Source organism: Zonotrichia albicollis, chromosome 38 (genome assembly GCF_047830755.1).
Source record: "Zonotrichia albicollis isolate bZonAlb1 chromosome 38, bZonAlb1.hap1, whole genome shotgun sequence".
Lineage (NCBI taxonomy): Eukaryota > Metazoa > Chordata > Aves > Passeriformes > Passerellidae > Zonotrichia > Zonotrichia albicollis.
The window spans coordinates 1,361,178-1,379,233 of NC_133856.1; the positions used below are offsets into that span (position 1 = coordinate 1,361,178).

An 18,056-nucleotide genomic window follows, 5' to 3' on the forward strand; every position below is an offset into this window, starting at 1 on the left:
GAAGGCGGCGAGGTTTAGCCAATGGAAGGGGAGGAGAGGGACCGCTCTGTTTTAGCCAATGAAAACATGGATCGGCTTGATCGGCGTCTTTTCGTACCAATAGCACGCCCGCAACGCCGCTAACCAATGAGGTGGCGCCGCCGCTTGCACCAATCATCTCGCCGAGCGCCTCACGGAGGGGGCGGGACTCCCCCGGGCAGCCAATCGCAGCGGCGGCGCGGGAGGCGGGCGGCCAATGGGGATGGCGGAGCGGGCGGCGGGAGCGGGCGGGCGGCGGCGCCGGGGCCGCTCCGGGCCCGGTACCGGCGGCGGCCCCGGCCGGTCCCGCGGCCGCGGCGCTGCGGTAACGGCCGGGACGGGGCTCCCGGGGCTCGCCCCGTGCTCGGGGTCCCGCCCCGCGGCAGCGCCCGGTGACGCTCCCGGTGCTGCTCCCGGTGCTGCAGGCGCGGCGGAGGCGGCGGCGGCGGCAGCCGCAGCCCATGCGGGCCCGGGCGACGGGGACGGCGGTGACGGCGCGGGAGCTTTGCGAGAACGATGACCTGGCCACGAGCCTCGTGCTGGACTCGGTGCTCGGATTCCGGACGCACAAAATGGGCGTCAGGTGAGCCCGGGACACCGGGAGGGGACACCGGGGGCAGAGCCGCGCTCCGGAGGGGGTGCCCGGGGAGCGGGGGTCCCATCCCGGTGTGCGGGATCCCAGTCCCGGTGTCCCCATCCCGGCGGTCCCGATGCTCTCCCGGTCCCGGTCCCGCTGTCCCCATCCCGGTCCCGAGTCTGTCCCGTTCCCGTTGCCGATGTCTCCGCTCCCCCAGCCCGTTACCGGCGCTGCGGCGGCGGGCGCAGCTCCGCGCGGCCATCGCGGCGTTCCGGCAGCGGCGGGACCTGGAGGCCGCCTGGCGGACGCTGAGCGGGGCCTGGGCCCCCGCGTTCTTCCGCCAGCGGCGCCCGGCGCAGCGGGCAGCGCTCAAAATCCACGTACGGGGGGCACGGGGGGGGATTTGGGGGGTCCTGGGGGGCTTTGGGGGGTCCTGGGGTGATTTGGGGGTCCCCGGGGGTATTGGGGAGTCCCTATGGGGGGTGTGGGGGGGGGGTCTGGGGGGTCTTTGGGGGGATATAGGGGGGGATTTGGGGGCTGGGGGTGTAAGGGGAGGGGTCTTTGGGGGGCCCTATGGGTGGTATAGGGGGGTTTGGGGGGTCTTTGGGGGGATATAGGGGGGTTTGGGGGGTCCTGGGGTGATCTGGGGGTCCCTGGGGGGTATTGGGGAGTCCCTGTGGGGGTCTGGGGGGTCTTGGTGGGACCCATGGGGGGTATAGGGGGGTTTGGGGGGCTTCTTTGGGGGGATATAGGGGGGTCTGGGGGGGTCTGGGGGGACATGGGGGGGATTTGGGGGCTGGGGGTGTAAGGGGAGGGGTCTTTGGGGGGCCCTATGGGTGGTATAGGGGAGGTTGGGGGGCTCCTTGGGGGTCCTCAGAGGGGTTTGGGGGGGTCCCTGGGGGCTTCGAGGGTCCCTATGGGGAGTATAGGGGGGTCAGGGGGTCCCTGGGGGGGTCAGGAGGGATTTGGGGATCCCTATTGAGAGTGGGGGGGGTCTTTGGGGGGTCCCTGGGGGGCTTTGGGGGTGGGGGATGCACTGGGGGGGGGGTCATTATTGGGGGTCTGGGGGAGTCCTGGGTGGTTCTTGGGGGTCTTTAGGGGTCCCTATAGGGGGCACAGGGGGTCCTGGGGGGACCTGGGGATCCCTATGGGGGGTATAGAGGGGGTCTGAGGGGTTCTTTGGGGGTCTTAGGGTGGTTTGGGGGTCCTATGGGAGATATAGGGGGGTCCTGGGGGGAATTTGGGGGTCCTGGGGGATCTGGGGATCCTATGGGGGGTATAGGGGCTCTTTGGGGGTCTTAGGGGGGTTTGGGGTCCCTGGGAGGGATTTGGGGGATCCTGGTGGAATTTGGGGGGGCTTGGGGGGTCCCTATGGGAGACATAGGGGGGTCCTGGGGGAAATTTGGGGGTCCTGGGGGAATTTGGGGGTCCCTGTGGGAGACATAGGGGGGTCCTGGGGGGAATTTGGGGGTCCTGGGGGGGGTTTGGGGGGTCCAGGGGGGGTTTGGGGGGTCCCTATGGGAGACATAGGGGGGTCCTGGGGGGAATTTGGGGTCCTGGGGGGAACTGGGGATCCCTATGAGGGGTCTGGGGGCTCTTGGGGGTCCCTGGGAGGGATTTGGGGGATCCTGGGGGGAATTTAGGGGTCCCTGAGGGGGCTTGGGGGGTCCCTATGGGAGACATAGGGGGGGTCCTGGGGGAAATTTGGGGGTCCTGGGGGTGTTTGGGGGTCCCTATGGGAGATATAGGGGGGTCTGGGGGCCTCTCTGGGGGGTTTGGGGGTCCCTGGGAGGGATTTGGGGGGTCCTGGGGGAATTTAGGGGTCCCTGGGGGGGCTTGGGGCGTCCCTATGGGAGACATAGGGGGGTCCTGGGGGGATGTGGGGATCCCTATGGGGGGTATAGGGGGGTCTGAGGGGCTCTTTGGGGGTCGTAGGGGGGTTTGGGGGTCCCTATGGAGATATAGGGGGGGTCCTGCGGGGAATTTGGGGGTCCTGGGGGGACCTGGGGATCCCTATGAGGGGTCTGGGGGCTCTTTGGGGGTTTTGGGGTCCCTGGGAGGGATTTGGGGGATCCTGGTGGAATTTGGGGGGGCTTGGGGGGTCCCTATGGGAGACATAGGGAGGTCCTGGGGGATGTGGGATCCCTATGGGGGTTATAGGGGGGTCTGGGGGGCTCTTTGGGGGCTTTGGGGGTCCCTATGGGAGACATAGGGGGGTCCTGGGGGGGTTTGGGGGTCCCTGTGGGAGATATAGGGGGGTCTGAGTGGCTTTTTGGGTGGACCTGGGGAATTTGGGGGTCCCTGGGAGGGATTTGGGGGGTCCTCAGAGGGGTCTGGAGGCTCAGTGGGGCACAGGGAGGGGTTTGGGGGCTCTATGGGGAATTTGGGGGTCCTGGGGGAATTTGGGGGTCCCTGGGAGGGATTTGGGGGATCCTCAGAGGGGTTTGGGGGCTCAGTGGGGCACAGGGAGGGATTTGGGGGATCCTGGGGGAATTTGGGGGGTCCTGGGAGGGATTTGGGGGGTCCTCAGCGGGGTCTGGGGCTCAGTGGGGCACAGGGAGGGATTTGGGGGCTCTGTGGGGGTCCTGGGAGGGATTTAGGGGATCCTCAGAGGGGTCTGGGGCTCAGTGGGGCACAGGGAGGGATTTGAGGGCTCTATGGGGGGTTTGGGGGTCCCTGGGAGGGATTTGGGGGATCCTCAGAGGGGTCTGGGGGCTCAGTGGGGCACAGGGAGGGATTTGGGGGCTCTATGGGGAATTTGGGGGCTCTGTGGGGGAATTTGGGGGTCCCTGGGAGGGATTAGGGGGGTCCTCAGAGGGGTTTGGGGGCTCAGTGGGGCACAGGGAGGGATTTGGGGGATCCTCAGAGGGGTTTGGGGGTCCCTATGGGGGGCACAGGGGTCCTCAGAGGGGTTTGGGGGCTCAGTGGGGCACAGGGAGGGATTTGGGGGATCCTGGGGGAATTTAGGGGTCCCTGGGAGGGATTTGGGGGGTCCCTGGAGGGATTTGGGGGCTCTGTGGGGGTCCCGAGCCCCCCTCCTGGTTCCCCCCCCCCAGGTGTTCCGGTACCTGCGGACGCTCCTGCCCGAGAGCGGCTTCAGCATCCAGCGCTGCACCCGCTACAGCCGGGACACCAACGGCGCCAGGGTGGTGTCCACAAGGACGTGGTGAGCCCAAAACCCCCAAAAACCGCCCCAAAAACTGCCCTGGAATCTGTAAAATAACCTAAAATACCCAAAAACCCCAAAAACGCTGCACCCGCTACAGCCGCGACACCAACGGCGCCAGGGTGGTGTCCACAAGGACATGGTGAGCCCGAAATCACCAAAACCCACCCCAAAACCTGCCCTGGAATCTGTGAAATAACCTAAAATACCCAAAAACCCCAAATCCCCCCAAAAACGCTGCACCCGCTACAGCCGCGACACCAACGGCGCCAGGGTGGTGTCAACGCGGACATGGTGAGCCCAAAACCCCCAAAATCCACCCCAAAAACTGCCCTGGAATCTGTGAAATAACCTAAAATACCCAAAAACCCCAAATCCGCCCCAAAAACGCTGCACCCGCTACAGCCGCGACACCAACGGCGCCAGGGTGGTGTCCACAAGGACGTGGTGAGCCCAAAACCCCCCAAAACTGCCCCAAAAACTGCCCTGGAACCCCAAAAACTGCCCTGGAGTCTGTGAAACACCATAAAAACCCCAAAAACGCTGCACCCGCTACAGCCGCGACACCAACAGCGCCAGGGTGGTGTCCACAAGGACATGGTGAGCCCAAAATCCCCAAAATCCACCCCAAAAACTGCCCTGGAACCCCAAAAACTGCCCTGGAGTCTGTAAAATAACCTAAAATACCCAAATTCCACCCCAAAAACTGCCCTGAAATCTGTAAAATAACCCAAAATACCCAAAAACCCCAAAAACGCTGCACCCGCTACAGCCGCGACACCAACGGCGCCAGGGTGGTGTCAACCCGGACATGGTGAGCCCAAAACCCCCAAAACCCACCCCAAAAACTGCCCTGGAACCCCAAAAACTGCCCTGGAATCTGTAAAATACCCAAAAACCCCAAAAACGCTGCACCCGCTACAGCCGCGACACCAACGGCGCCAGGGTGGTGTCAACGCGCACGTGGTGAGCCCAAAACCCCCAAAATCCACCCCAAAAACTGCCCTGGAACCCCAAAAACTGCCCTGGAATCTGTAAAATAACCTAAAATACCCAAAACCCCCCAAAATCCGCCCCAAAAACTGCCCTGGAATCTGTAAAATAACCTAAAATACCCAAAACCCCCCAAAATCCACCCCAAAAACTGCCCTGGAACCCCAAAAACTGCCCTGGAATCTGTAAAATAACCTAAAATACCCAAAACCCCCAAAATCCACCCCAAAAACTGCCCTGGAACCCCAAAAACTGTCCTGGAATCTGTAAAATAACCTAAAATACCCCAAAACCCCCAAAATCCACCCCAAAAACTGTCCTGGAATCTGTAAAATAACCTAAAATACCCCAAAACCCCCAAAATCCACCCCAAAAACTGCCCTGGAATCTGTAAAATAACCTAAAATACCCAAAAGCCCCAAAATCCACCCCAAAAACTGCCCTGGAACCCCAAAACCTGCCCTGGAATCTGTAAAATAACCCAAAATACCCAAAAACCCCCAAATCCACCCCAAAAACTGCCCTGGAACCCCAAAAACTGCCCTGGAATCTGTAAAATAACCTAAAATACCCAAAACTCCTAAATCCCCCCCAAAAACTGCCCTGGAATCTGTAAAATAACCTAAAATACTCAAAAACCCCCAAAATCCACCCCAAAAACTGCCCTGGAATCTGTAAAATAACCTAAAATACCCAAAAACCCCAAAATCCGCCCCAAAAACTGCCCTGAAACCCCAAAAACTGCCCTGGAATCTGTAAAATAACCTAAAATACCCAAAATCCACCCCAAAAACTGCCCTGGAATCTGTAAAATAACCTAAAATACCCAAAACCCCCAAAATCCACCCCAAAAACTGCCCTGGAATCTGTAAAATAACCTAAAATACCCAAAACCCCCAAAATCCACCCCAAAAACTGCCCCGGAATCTGTAAAATAACCTAAAATACCCAAAAATCCCCAAAATCCACCCCAAAAAACTGCCCTGGAATCTGTAAAATAACCTAAAATACCCAAAAATCCCCAAAATCCACCCCAAAACCTGCCCTGGAATCTGTAAAATAACCTAAAATACCCAAAAAACCCCAAAATCCACCCCAAAAACTGCCCTGGAATCTGTAAAATAACCTAAAATACCCAAAAAACCCCAAAATCCACCCCAAAAACTGCCCTGGAATCTGTAAAATAACCTAAAATACCCAAAAAACCCCAAAACCCACCCCAAAAACTGCCCTGGAATCTGTAAAATAACCTAAAGTACCCAAATCCCCCAAAATCCACCCCAAAAACTGCCCTGGAACCCCAAAAACTCCCCTGAAATCTTAATTAATTTAAACACATATTAACATGCAAGCCATTGTTTTGTTTATTCTCAGTGTTTTAATTCTTATATAATTTTTGCAGTAAGAAATCTTACAGCTGCTACTTAATTCTATATTTCTGTTATCTCTAAAATCCACCTTTTAAACTTCCCAAAACCCTCTCAATTTTCAAAATCTCCACAAAATTTGGGGTTTTATTGACATTTTTTGCATGAGGCGCTGGAACTGCTGGGTGGCTGCAGTGTGGAGCTGCTACTTTAATATAATTCTGCTATTTCCAGAATCGGAATTTACCTTTAAAACTTGCCCTAAACCCTCTAAATTTTAAAAATCTCCACAAAATTTGTTTTTTTTTTTCATTTTTTGCTGCACAGGCAGAAGCACGAGACACTGGAGCTGCTGGGCGGCTGCAGCGTGGAGCTGTGGGGCCTAACTCCACAGCCCTTCTATCTCCAGAATTTACCTTTAATAACTCCCCAAACTCCTCTATATTTTAAAAAAAACCCCAAAAATGTGATTTTTTTCCTTTTTTTCCCATTTTTCACTGCACAGGCAGAAGCACGAGACGCTGGAGCTGCTGGGCGGCTGCAGCGTGGAGCTGTGGGGCCTAACTCTGCAGCCCTGCTATCTCCAGAATTTACCTTTAATAACTCCCCAAAGCCCCTCTATATTTAAAAAAAAAACCCCAAAAATGTGATTTTTTTTCCTTTTTTCGCTGCACAGGCAGAAGCACGAGACGCTGGAGCTGCTGGGCGGCTGCAGCGTGGAGCTGCAGGGCCTAACTCTGCAGCCCTTTTATCTCTAGAATCTACCTTTAATAACTCCCCAAAGCCCCTCTATATTTTAAAAAAAACCCCAAAAATGTGATTTTTTTCCTTTTTTTCCCATTTTTCACTGCCCAGGCAGAAGCACGAGACGCTGGAGCTGCTGGGCGGCTGCAGCCTGGAGCTGCGGGGCCTAACTCCACAGCTCTGTTATCTGCAGAATTTACCTTTAATAACTCCCCAAAGCCCCTCTATATTTAAAAAAAAACCCCAAAAATGTGATTTTTTTTCCTTTTTTTGCTGCACAGGCAGAAGCACGAGACGCTGGAGCTGCGGGGCCTAACTCCACAGCCCTGCTATCTCCAGAATTTACCTTTAATAACTCCCCAAACTCCTCTATATTTTAAAAAAAACCCCAAAAATGTGATTTTTTTTCCTTTTTTCGCTGCACAGGCAGAAGCACGAGACGCTGGAGCTGCTGGGCGGCTGCAGCGTGGAGCTGCGGGGCTCGGACCGGGCGCTGCTGAGGGCGGGCGACAACGACTTCAGCCTCATGTACTCCACCCGCCGCAGGAAAACCCAGCTCTGGCTGGGCCCGGCCGCCTTCATCAACCACGGTGGGAGCCCAAAACCGCCCCAAAAACCCGGCTAAAAACACAAAAATCTGTCCGGCAGCTTCCCCCCCCTCCCCGGCCCGCAAGGCCCCCGAGCGCCCTCAGGGCTCACCTGGGCGTGGTGGGGCCTGGAGCGGCTGCTGATGGTGCTGCTTTGTCCGCAGATTGTCGGCCCAACTGCAGGGTGAGTTCAACCAGGGCGTTTTGGGGTTTTTTTTTGGTGGGTTTGGGGTGAGAATGGTTGGGTTTGGGGTGGGGAGTGTGAGGGGAGAAAAGGACGGGAGGCGTGAGGGGAGAAAAGGGGCGGGGAAAACGTGAGGGGAGAAAATGGGCGGGAAAACGTGAGGGGAGAAAAGGGCGGGAAACGTGAGAGGAGAAAATGGAGAAAATGTGGAGAGAAAAGAGCAGGAAATGTGAGGGGAAAAGTGAGAGAAATGTGAAGGGGAAAATGGGGGGAAGTGTGAGGGGAAAATGGAGAGAAATGTGAGGGGGAAAACGGTGGGAAATGTGAGGGGAAAATGGAGGAAAATGTGAGGGGAAAATGGAGGGAAATGTGAGGGGAAAAGACAGAGGAACATGAAGGGGGGAATAGGGTAGGAAAATGTGAGGGGAAAAGGGGGAAAAATGTGAAGGGAAAATAGAGGAAGGTCAGGGGAAAATGGAGAGAAATGTGAGGGGAAAAGGGTGGGAAGTGTGAGGGGAAAAAAAGGGCGGGAAACGTGAGGGGAGAAAAGGGGCGGGGAAAACGTGAGGGGAGAAAAGGGGCGGGGAAAATGTGAGGGGAGAAAAGGGCGGGGAAAACGTGAGGGGAGAAAAGGGCGGGAAAACGTGAGGGGGGAAAAAGGGGCGGGGAAAACGTGAGGGGAGAAAAGGGCGGGAAACATGAGGCGAAAATGGAGAGAAATGTGGAGGGAACATGGAGAGAAATGTGGAGGGAACATGGAGAGAAATGTGATGGGAAAAGGGAGAGAATTGTGAGGGGGAAAAGGGAGAGAAATGTGAGGGGAAAATGGGGGGAAATGTGAGGGGAAAAGACAGAGGAACATGAAGGGGGGAATAGGGTGGGAAAACATGAGGGGAAAAGGGGGAAAAATGTGAAGGGAAAATAGAGGAATGTCAGGGGAAAATGGAGAGAAATGTGACGGGAAAAGGGTGGGAAGTGTGAGGGGAGAAAAGGGGCGGGAAACGTGAGGGGAGAAAAGGGGCGGGGAAAACGTGAGGGGAGAAAATGGCGGGAAACGTGAGGGGAGAAAAGGGCGGGAAACGTGAGGGGAGAAAAGGGCGGGAAACGTGAGGGGAGAAAATGGAGAGTAATGTGAGGGGAGAAAGGGTGGGAAATGTGAGGGGAAAATGAAGGGAAATGTGAGGGGAAATGGAGAGATTGGGGATATCTCATTTTTGGGGTCCCATTTTTGGGGGGTATCTCATTTTTGGGGTCCCGTTTTCGGGGATATCTCATTTTTGGGGGATATCTCATTTTTGGGATCCCCATTTTTATTCTCACGTTTCTCTCCCGTTTTTGGGGTCCCATTTTGGGGATATCTCATTTCTGGGGTCCCGTTTTTGGGGATATCTCATTTTTGCGGTCCCGTTTTTGGGGATATCTCATTTTTGGGGTTCCATTTTTGGGAATATCTCATTTTTGGGGTCCCGTTTTTGGGGATATCTCATTTTTGGGGGTTCCATTTTTGGGAATATCTCATTTTTGGGGTCCCGTTTTTGGGGATATCTCATTTTTGGGGTCCCATTTTCAGGGATATCTCATTTTTGGTGTCCCGTTTTCGGGATATCTCATTTTTGGGGTCCCGTTTTTGGGGATATCTCATTTTTGGGGTCCCGTTTTTGGGGGATGTCTCATTTTTGGGGTCCCGTTTTCGGGGATATCTCATTTTTTGGGGTCCCGTTTTTGGGGATATCTCATTTTTAGGGTCTCATTTTTGGGATATCTCATTTTGGGGTCATCTCATTTTTGGGGTCCCGTTTTCACGGATATCTCATTTTTGGGGGATATCTCATTTTTGGGGTCTGGTTTTTGGGGATATCTCATTGTTGGGGTCCCATTTTTTGGGGATATCTCATTTTTTGGGGTCCCATTTTTGGGGGATATCTCATTTTTTGGGGTCCCATTTTTGGGGATATCTCATTTTTGGGGTCCCGTTTTGGGGATATCTCATTTTTGGGGTCCCGTTTTTGGCGATATCTCATTTTTGGGGTCCCGTTTTTGGCGATATCTCATTTTTGGGGTCCATTTTCGGGGATATCTCATTTTTGGGGTCCCGTTTTGGGGGGATATCTCATTTTTGGGGTCCCATTTTTCGGGATATCTCATTTTTGGGGTCCCGTTTTTTGGGAATATCTAATTTTTGGGGTCCCGTTTTTGGGATATCTCATTTTTGGGGTCTGGTTTTTGGGGATATCTCATTTTTGGGGTCCCATTTTTGGGGGATATCTCATTTTGGGGTCCCATTTTTGGGGGATATCTCATTTCGGGGTCCCATTTTCCGGGGATATCTCATTTTTGGGGATATCTCATTTTTGGGGTCCCGTTTTTGGGGGATATCTCATTTTCGGGGTCCCGTTTTTGGGGATATCTCTTTTTTGGGGTCCCATTTTCGGGGATATCTCATTTTTTGGGGATATCTCATTTTTGGGGTCCCATTTTTGGGGATATCTCATTTTTGGGTCCCGTTTTCAGGGGTATCTCATTTTTGGGGTCCGGTTTTTGGGGGATATCTCATTTTTGGGGTCCCATTTTCGGGGATATCTCATTTTCGGGGTCCCGTTTTCGGGGATATCTCATTTTCTGGGGTCCCGTTTTGGGGGATATCTCATTTTCGGGGTCCCATTTTTACGGATATCTCATTTTTGGGCACAGCTGGTGTCGGCGCCGGGCGGCGGCGCGGGTGCAGGCCCTGCAGGGACATCCCCCCCCGGGCGGAAATCACCTGTTTCTATGGGCGACGCTTCTTCGGGGAGGGCAACCGCGGCTGCGAGTGCCGCACCTGCGAGAGGTACCCCAAAAACACCAAAATCCCCAAAAACACCAAAATCCTGACCCTGAAATCCCCAAAATCCTGGCCCCAAACACCCCAAAATCCTGACCCCGAAATCCCCAAAATCCTGACCCCAAACACCCCAAATCCTGACCCCAAAATCCTGACCCCGAAAACCACCCTGAAATCCTGAGGGGGACCCGAAATCCTGACCCCAAAAACCCCGAAATTCTGACCCCGAAAACCCCAAAAACCCCAAAATCCTGACCCCAAAAACCACCCCAAATCCTGACCCCCAAAATCCCCAAAAACCCCAAAATCCTGACCCCAAAAACTCCAAACACCCCGAAATCCCCAAAATCCTGACCCCAAAAACCCAAAATCCTGACCCCGAAATCCCCGAAAACCCCAAAATCCTGACCCCAAACACCCAAAATCCTGACCCTGAAAACCCCGAAATCCTGACACCAAAAACCCCAAAAACACCAAAATCCTGACCCCGAAATCCCCAAACACCCCAAAATCCTGACCCCGAAAACCCCAAACACCCCGAAATCCTGACCCCGAAATCCCCAAAAAACCCAAAATCCTGACCCCAAAATCCCCAAAATCCTGACCCCAAAAACCCCAAAATCCCCAAAATTCTGACCCCAAAAACCACCCCGAAATTCTGACCCTGAAAACCCCAAAATCCCCAAAAACCACCCCGAAATTCTGACCCTGAAAACCCCAAAATCCCCAAAATCCTGACCCCAAAAACTCCAAAATCCTGACCCTAAAAACCCAAAATCCTGAGGGGGACCCGAAATCCTGACCCCAAAAAGTCCAAAATCCTGACCCCAAAAACTCCAAAATCCTGAGGGGAACACCAAAATCCTGACCCCAAAAGCCCCAAAATCCTGACCCCAAAAACCCAAAATCCTGACCCCAAAAACCACCCCGAAATCCTGAGGGGGACCCCAAATCCTGACCCCAAAATCCTGACCCCAAAATCCTGAGGGGGACCTGAAATCCTGACCCCAAAACCCCAAAATCCTGACCCTGAAAACCTCGAAATCCTGACCCCAAAATCCCCAAAATCCTGACCCCAAACACCCCGAAATCCTGACCCTGAAAACCCCAAAATCCCCAAAATCCTGACCCCAAAATCCCCAAAATCCTGACCCTGAAAACCCCGAAATCCTGAGGGGGACCCCAAAATCCTGACCCCAAAATCCCCGAAATCCTGACCCTGAAAACCCCAAAATCCTGACCCCCAAACACCCCAAACACCCCGAAATCCTGACCCCGAACACCCCAAAAACCCCAAATCCTGACCCCAAAAACCACCCTGAAATCCTGAGGGGGACCCAAAATCCTGACCCCGAAATCCCCGAAATCCTGACCCCAAACACCCCAAATCCTCACCCTAAACACCCCAAAAACCCCAAAATCCTGACCCCAAACACCCCAAAATTTTGACCCCAAAACCCTGACGACTCCAGAAAGCCCAGAGGGGCCCCGAAATTTTGGGTGGGGGTCCTCAGTTTCATGTCAGGGGTCCCCAGTTTTGGGTGGGGGTCCCTTATTTCAGGTCTGGGCTCCCCAATTTGGGTCTGGGGTCTCTAATCCCCCTCCCCTCCCCCCCAATTTGGGTCTGGGGTCCCCAATTCCAGGTCTGGGCTCCCCAATTTGGGTCTGGGGTCCCTAATCCTGGGTCTGGGGTTCCCAATTCCAGGGTTGGGACACCCCAATTTGGGTCTGGGGTCCCTAATCCTCCTCCCGTCCCCCCAGTTTGGGTCTGGGGTCCCTAATTTTGGGTCTGGGCTTCCCAGTTTGGGTCTGGGGTCCCCAACCCCCCTCCCCTCCCCCCCAATTTGGGTCTGGGGTCCCTGACCCCCCTCCCCTCCCTCCCAATTTGGGTCTGGGGTCCCCAATTCCGGGTCTGGGCTCCCCAATTTGGGTCTGGGGTCTCTAATCCCCCTCCTGTCCCCCCAATTTGAGTCTGGGGTCCCCGACCCCCCTTCCCTCCCCTCCAATTTGGGTCTGGGGTCCCTAATCCTGGGTCTGGGGTCCCCAATTCCGGGTCTGGGCTCCCCAATTTGGGTCTGGGGTCCCTGATCCCCCTCCCCTCCCCCCCAATTTGGGTCTGGGGTCCCTAACCCCCCTCCCCTCTCCCCAATTTGGGTCTGGGGTCCCCAACCCCCCTTCCCTCCCCCCCAATTTGGGTCTGGGGTCCCTAATCCTGGGTCTGGGGTCCCCAATTTGGGTCTGGGGTCCCTGACCCCCCTCCCCTCCCCCCAGGCTCGGCCAGGGCGCGTTCCGGGGCCGCGGGGGGGGGAGGGGCAATCCCGCCCCTTCCCCTCCCCCCCCGCGGGACCCCCCCCCGAAATACGAACTGCGCGAGACCGACGTGCGCATGCGCCGAGGGGCGGGGCCAGGCCCCAACGGGGCGGGGCCTGCCCAAAAACGGCGGAACCGGAAGAAGAATCGGAACCGGAAGCGGCTGCGCCGCCTCCTCCCCAACTCAGGGCGCCCCCTCCCCAATTCGGGGCGCCCCCTCCCCATGCGGGAGCCCCGCGTGTCCCTGCACGACTGCGTGTCCTGCGGGCGGCGCTGCCGCCTGCGCAACGGCGTCCCCGTAGTGCGCCTGCGCCGTGACCCCGCCGCGACCCCTGAGCCCGCCCCCAAATCCCCCCCGGCTGCCCCAGACCCAAAACTGGCGCTGTACGCGCATGTGCGCCTGCGCGGCGGGGCCGCCCCCAAAGCCGGCTCGCTATGGGGGGATCTGGGGGGGATCTGGGGGGTCCTGGGGGGGCTGGGGGGGCTGGAGATGGCGCTGCCCCCCACCCAGCAATGAGCGCCCCCAATTTGGGGGGATTTGGGGATTTTTGGGGGTTTTTGGGGGATTTGGGGGATTTTTGGGGGGCTGGAGATGGCGCTGCCCCCCAAGCTGTGAGTGCCCCAAATTTGGGGGGTTTTGGGGGGGCTGGATACCCCAAATTTGGGGAATTTTGGGGGGGTTTTTAGGGGGTTTTGGGGGTCCGGCCACCCCAAATTTGGGGGGGGTTTTGAGGGGGCTGGCAACCCAAATTTGGGGAATTTTGGGGGGTTTTTAGGGGGTTTGGGGGGCTGGCCACCCCAAATTTGGGGGGGTTTTTAGGGGATTTTGGGGGGGCTGGATACCCCAAATTTGGGGGGGTTTTGGGGGGCCAGATGCCCCAAATTTGGGGGGAATTTGGAGGGGTTTTTAGGGGGTTTTGGGGGGCCGGCCACCCCAAATTTGGGGGGATTTTAGGGGGGTTTTTAGGGTGTTTTGGGGGGGCCGGCCACCCCAAATTTGGGGAATTTTGGGGGGGATTTTAGGGGGGTTTGGGGGGCTGGCCACCCCAAATTTGGGGGGATTTTGGGGGTCCGGCCACCCCAAATTTGGGGGAATTTTGGGGGGGTTTTTAGGGGGTTTTGGGGGTCCGGGCACCCCAAATTTGGGGGGATTTTAGGGGGGCCGGAACTGGTGCTGCCCCCACCCCCATCGAGCCATAAAGACCCCAAATTTTGGGGAATTTTTGGGGAATTTTTGGGGATTTTGAGGGGCTGGATCCCTCTGTGGGGGGGGATGGGAAATTTGGGGAGGGGGCTGCATTTTGGGGGGTTTAATTCGGATTTTGGGGTCTGGACCCGGATTTTGGGGGTTTAAACTTGAATTTTGGGGGATTAAACTTGAATTTTGGGGCATTTAAATCTCGATTTTTGGGATTAGACCCCGATTTTTGGGATTATACCCGAATTTTGGGGCATTTAACCCGGATTTTGGGGGATTAAACTTGAATTTTGAGGGATTTAAATCTGGATTTTTGGGATTAGACCCGAATTTTGGGGGATTTAACCCGGATTTTGGGGAATTAAACTTGAATTTTTGGGGGATTTAAATCTGGATTTTTGGGATTAGACCCGAATTTTGGGGGATTTAACCCAGATTTTGGGGGATTAAACTTGAATTTGGAGGTCTAGACCTGGATTTTGGGGGATTAAACTTGAATTTGGGGGACTTAAATGTGGATTTTTGGGATTAGACCCCGATTTTGGGGGATTAGAGCTGAATTTTGGGGGTTTAAACTTGAATTTTGGGGGATTAAACTTGAATTTTGGGGGATTAAACTTGAATTTTGGGGGACTTAAATCTGGATTTTGGGGATTAGACCCGGATTTTAAGGGGGCCAGACCCAAATTTGGGGGTTTAGCCCAAGTTTTTTGGGGGTAAATTGGGATTTTTGGGGTCTGACCTGGATTTTGGGAGTTAAATCCGGATTTTGGGGGCTTAGATCTGAATTTTGGGGGTAAACCTGGATTTTTTGGGGTCTGGACCCGGATTTTTGGGGTAAAAACCCGAATTTTGGGGAATATAAACCCGAATTTTGGGGGGTCAGACCCAGATTTTTGGGTGATTACACCGAATTTTGGGGGGTTTTATCCGTTTTTGGGGATTCCATTTTAAATTTTGGGGCTTTGCCCCCTGGTTTTAAGGTCTGGGCCCGGAATTTTGGGGTCAGATCCCTGGATTTTGGGTCTGGAATTGAATTTTTGGGGTTCAATCCCAGGATTTTGGGTCTGGAATTGAATTTTTGGGGTTCAATCCCTGGATTTTGGGTCTGGATCTGAATTTTTGGGGTTAAATCCCCATTTTTGGGGTCTGGATTCAAATTTTAGGGGAGCTAGACCCAAATTTTGGGGTTAAATCCTCATTTTTTGGGGTCAGTACCCAAATTTTGGGGTTAAAATCCCCATTTTTGGTGTCTGGATATGAATTTTGGGTTAAATCCCCGATTTTGGGGTCTGGATCCTGGTTTTGGGGGGCTAGACACAAATTTTGGGGTTAAAAATCTCCATTTTTGGTGTCTGGTTATGAATTTTGGGGTTAAATTTCCCATTTTGGGTCTGGACCCTGATTTTGGGGAGTTAGACCCAAATTTTGGGGTTAAATCCTCATATTTTGGGGTCTGGACCCAAATTTTGGTGTCTGGGTATGAATTTTGGGGTTAAATCTCCATTTTTGGGTCAGTACCCAAATTTTGGGGTTAAATCCCCAATTTTGGGATCTGGATCCTGATTTTGGGGGCTAGACCCAAATTTTGGGGTTAAAAATCCCCATTTTTGATGTCTGGGTATGAATTTTGGGGTTAAATTTCCCATTTTTGGGGTTCAATCCCCATTTTTGGGGTCTGGATTCAAATTTTAGGGGGGGTTAGACCCAAATTTTGGGGTTCAATCCCCATTTTTTGGGGTCAGTACCTGAATTTTGGGGTTAAAAATCCCCATTGTTGGTGTCTGGGTATGAATTTTGGGGTTAAATTTCCCATTTTGGGGTCTGGATTCAAATTTTGGGGGGGTTAGACCCAAATTTTGGGGTTAAATTCTCATTTTTGAGGTTAAATCCCCATTTTTGGGGTCTGGATATGAATTTTGGGGTGAACTCCCCATTTTTGGGGTCTGGATGTGAGTTTGGGGTTAAATCCCCATTTTTGGGGTTCAATCCCCATTTTTGGGGTCTGGATTCAAATTTTAGGGGAGTTAGACCCAAATTTTGGGGTTAAATTCTCATTTTTAGGGTTAAATCCCCATTTTTGGGGTCAGTACCCAAATTTTGGAGTTAAATCCCTGATTTTGGGGTCTGGACCCTGATTTTGGGGGGCGAGACCCAAATTTTGGGGTTAAAAAATCCCCATTTTTGGTGTCTGGGTATGAATGTTGGGGTTCAATCCCCATTTTTGGGGTCTGGATTCAAATTTTAGGGGGGTTGGACCCAAATTTTGGGGTTAAATCCTCATTTTTTGGGGTCAGTACCAGAATTTTGGGGTTAAATCCCATTTTTGGTGTCTGAGTGTGTGAATTTTGGGGTTCAATCCCCATTTTTGGGGTTAAATCTTCATTTTTGGGGTTAAATCCCCATTTTTGGGGTTAAATTTCCCCATTTTTGGTGTCTGGATATGAATTTTGGGGTTAAATCTCCATTTTTGGGGTCAGTACCTGAATTTTGGTGTCTGGATGTGAATTTTGGGGTTAAATTTCCCATTTTTGGGGTTAAATTTCCCATTTTTAGGGTTAAATCTCCATTTATAATAAAGGAATAATAAATAAGGAATTTGCACCCAAAAGGGATTTTTGGTTTTATTTTTACCAATAAAGGAATTTTGGGGTTTTTTTAACCAAAATTGAGAATTTTGGGGGTTTTGGACCAAAATAAAGAATTTGGACCCAAATAAAGGATTTTGTTTGGTTTTTTCTTTTTTTTTACCAAATGAAGGGAATTTGGGGTTTTGGACCAAAACAAAGGAATTTGGACCCAAAAGGAATTTTGGGATTTTTTTTTACCAAATGAAAGGAATTTTGAACCCAAAAGGGAATTGAGGGTTTTGTACCCAAATAAAGGAATTTTGGGGCCATTTTTTACCAAAATTAAGAATTTGGTCCCAAATGGAATTTTTGGAGGGTTTTGTACCAAAATAAAGGAATTTTGGGGTCATTTTGTACCAAAATTAATGAATTTGGTCTCAAAAGGAATTTTGGGGAATTTTGTACCAAATTTGGGGAATATTTTGGAGGTTTTGTACAAAATTAAGGAATTTTTGGTCCCATTTTGTACCAAATTCAGGGAATTTTGGTGCCATTTTAAACAAAATTAAAGAATTGGGTCCCAAATGGAATTTTTTGGAGGGTTTTGTACCAAATTAAGGAATTTTGGGGTCATTTTGTACCAAATTAAAGGAATTTTTGGGCCGTTTTGTACCAAAATAAAGGAACTTTGGGGTCATTTTGTACCAAAATAAGGAATTGGGTCCCAAAAGGAATTTTGGGAGTTTTGTACCAAATTAAGGAATTTTGGGGCCATTTTGTACCAAAATTAAGGAAATTGTACCAAAATAAAGGAATTTTGGCCCATTTTGTACCAAAATAAAGGAATTTTTGGGGCAGTTTTTTTACCAAAATTAAAGAATTGGTTCCCAAATGGAATTTTTGGAGGTTTTGTACCAAATTAAGGAATTTTGGTGCCATTTTGTACCAAATTCGGGGGAAAGTTTGGGGTCATTTTGTACCAAAATTAAGGATTTTTGTACCAAAATCGGGGGATCTTTTGGAGGTTTTGTGCCAAATTAAGGAATTTTGGTGCCATTTTATACTAAAATAAAGGAATTTTGGAGGTTTTGTACCAAATTAAGGAATTTTGGGGCCATTTTGTACCAAAACTAAAGAATTGGGTCCCAAAAGGAATTTTGGGGTCATTTTGTACCAAAATAAAAGAATTTGTACCAAATTCAGGAATTTTGGTGCTGTTTTTTACCAAAATTAAAGAATTGGGTCCCAGATGGAATTTTGGGGAGTTTTGTACCAAATTCAGGGAATTTTTTGATCTTTTTTACCAAACTTGCGGAATTTTGGGGTCATTTTCTACCAAATTCGGGGGATTTTTGGGGGGTTTTGTACCAAATTAAGGAATTTTGGGGTCATTTTGTACCAAAATTTAGGAATTTTGTACCAAATTCAGGGAATTTTTGGAGGTTTTGTACCAAATAAGGGAATTTTGGGGCAATTTTGTACCAAATTCAGGGGAAATTTTGGGTTATTTTGTACCAAAAG

The 18,056-nt window shown here is 52.2% G+C and overlaps 1 protein-coding gene across 1 annotated transcript; it reads left to right on the forward strand.

Moving 5' to 3' along the window:
• Window positions 1–221: 221 nt before the first annotated feature.
• On the forward strand, window positions 222–13,206 carry LOC141726716 (uncharacterized). Its single transcript, XM_074531713.1, has 8 exons — window positions 222–343; window positions 444–601; window positions 813–975; window positions 3,652–3,761; window positions 7,292–7,455; window positions 7,617–7,636; window positions 10,328–10,463; window positions 12,729–13,206. Exons 1-8 carry the CDS (start codon window positions 236–238, stop codon window positions 13,067–13,069), a joined length of 1,200 nt encoding a protein of 399 aa, XP_074387814.1. The 5' UTR covers window positions 222–235; the 3' UTR covers window positions 13,070–13,206.
• The last annotated feature ends 4,850 nt before the right edge of the window (window positions 13,207–18,056 follow it).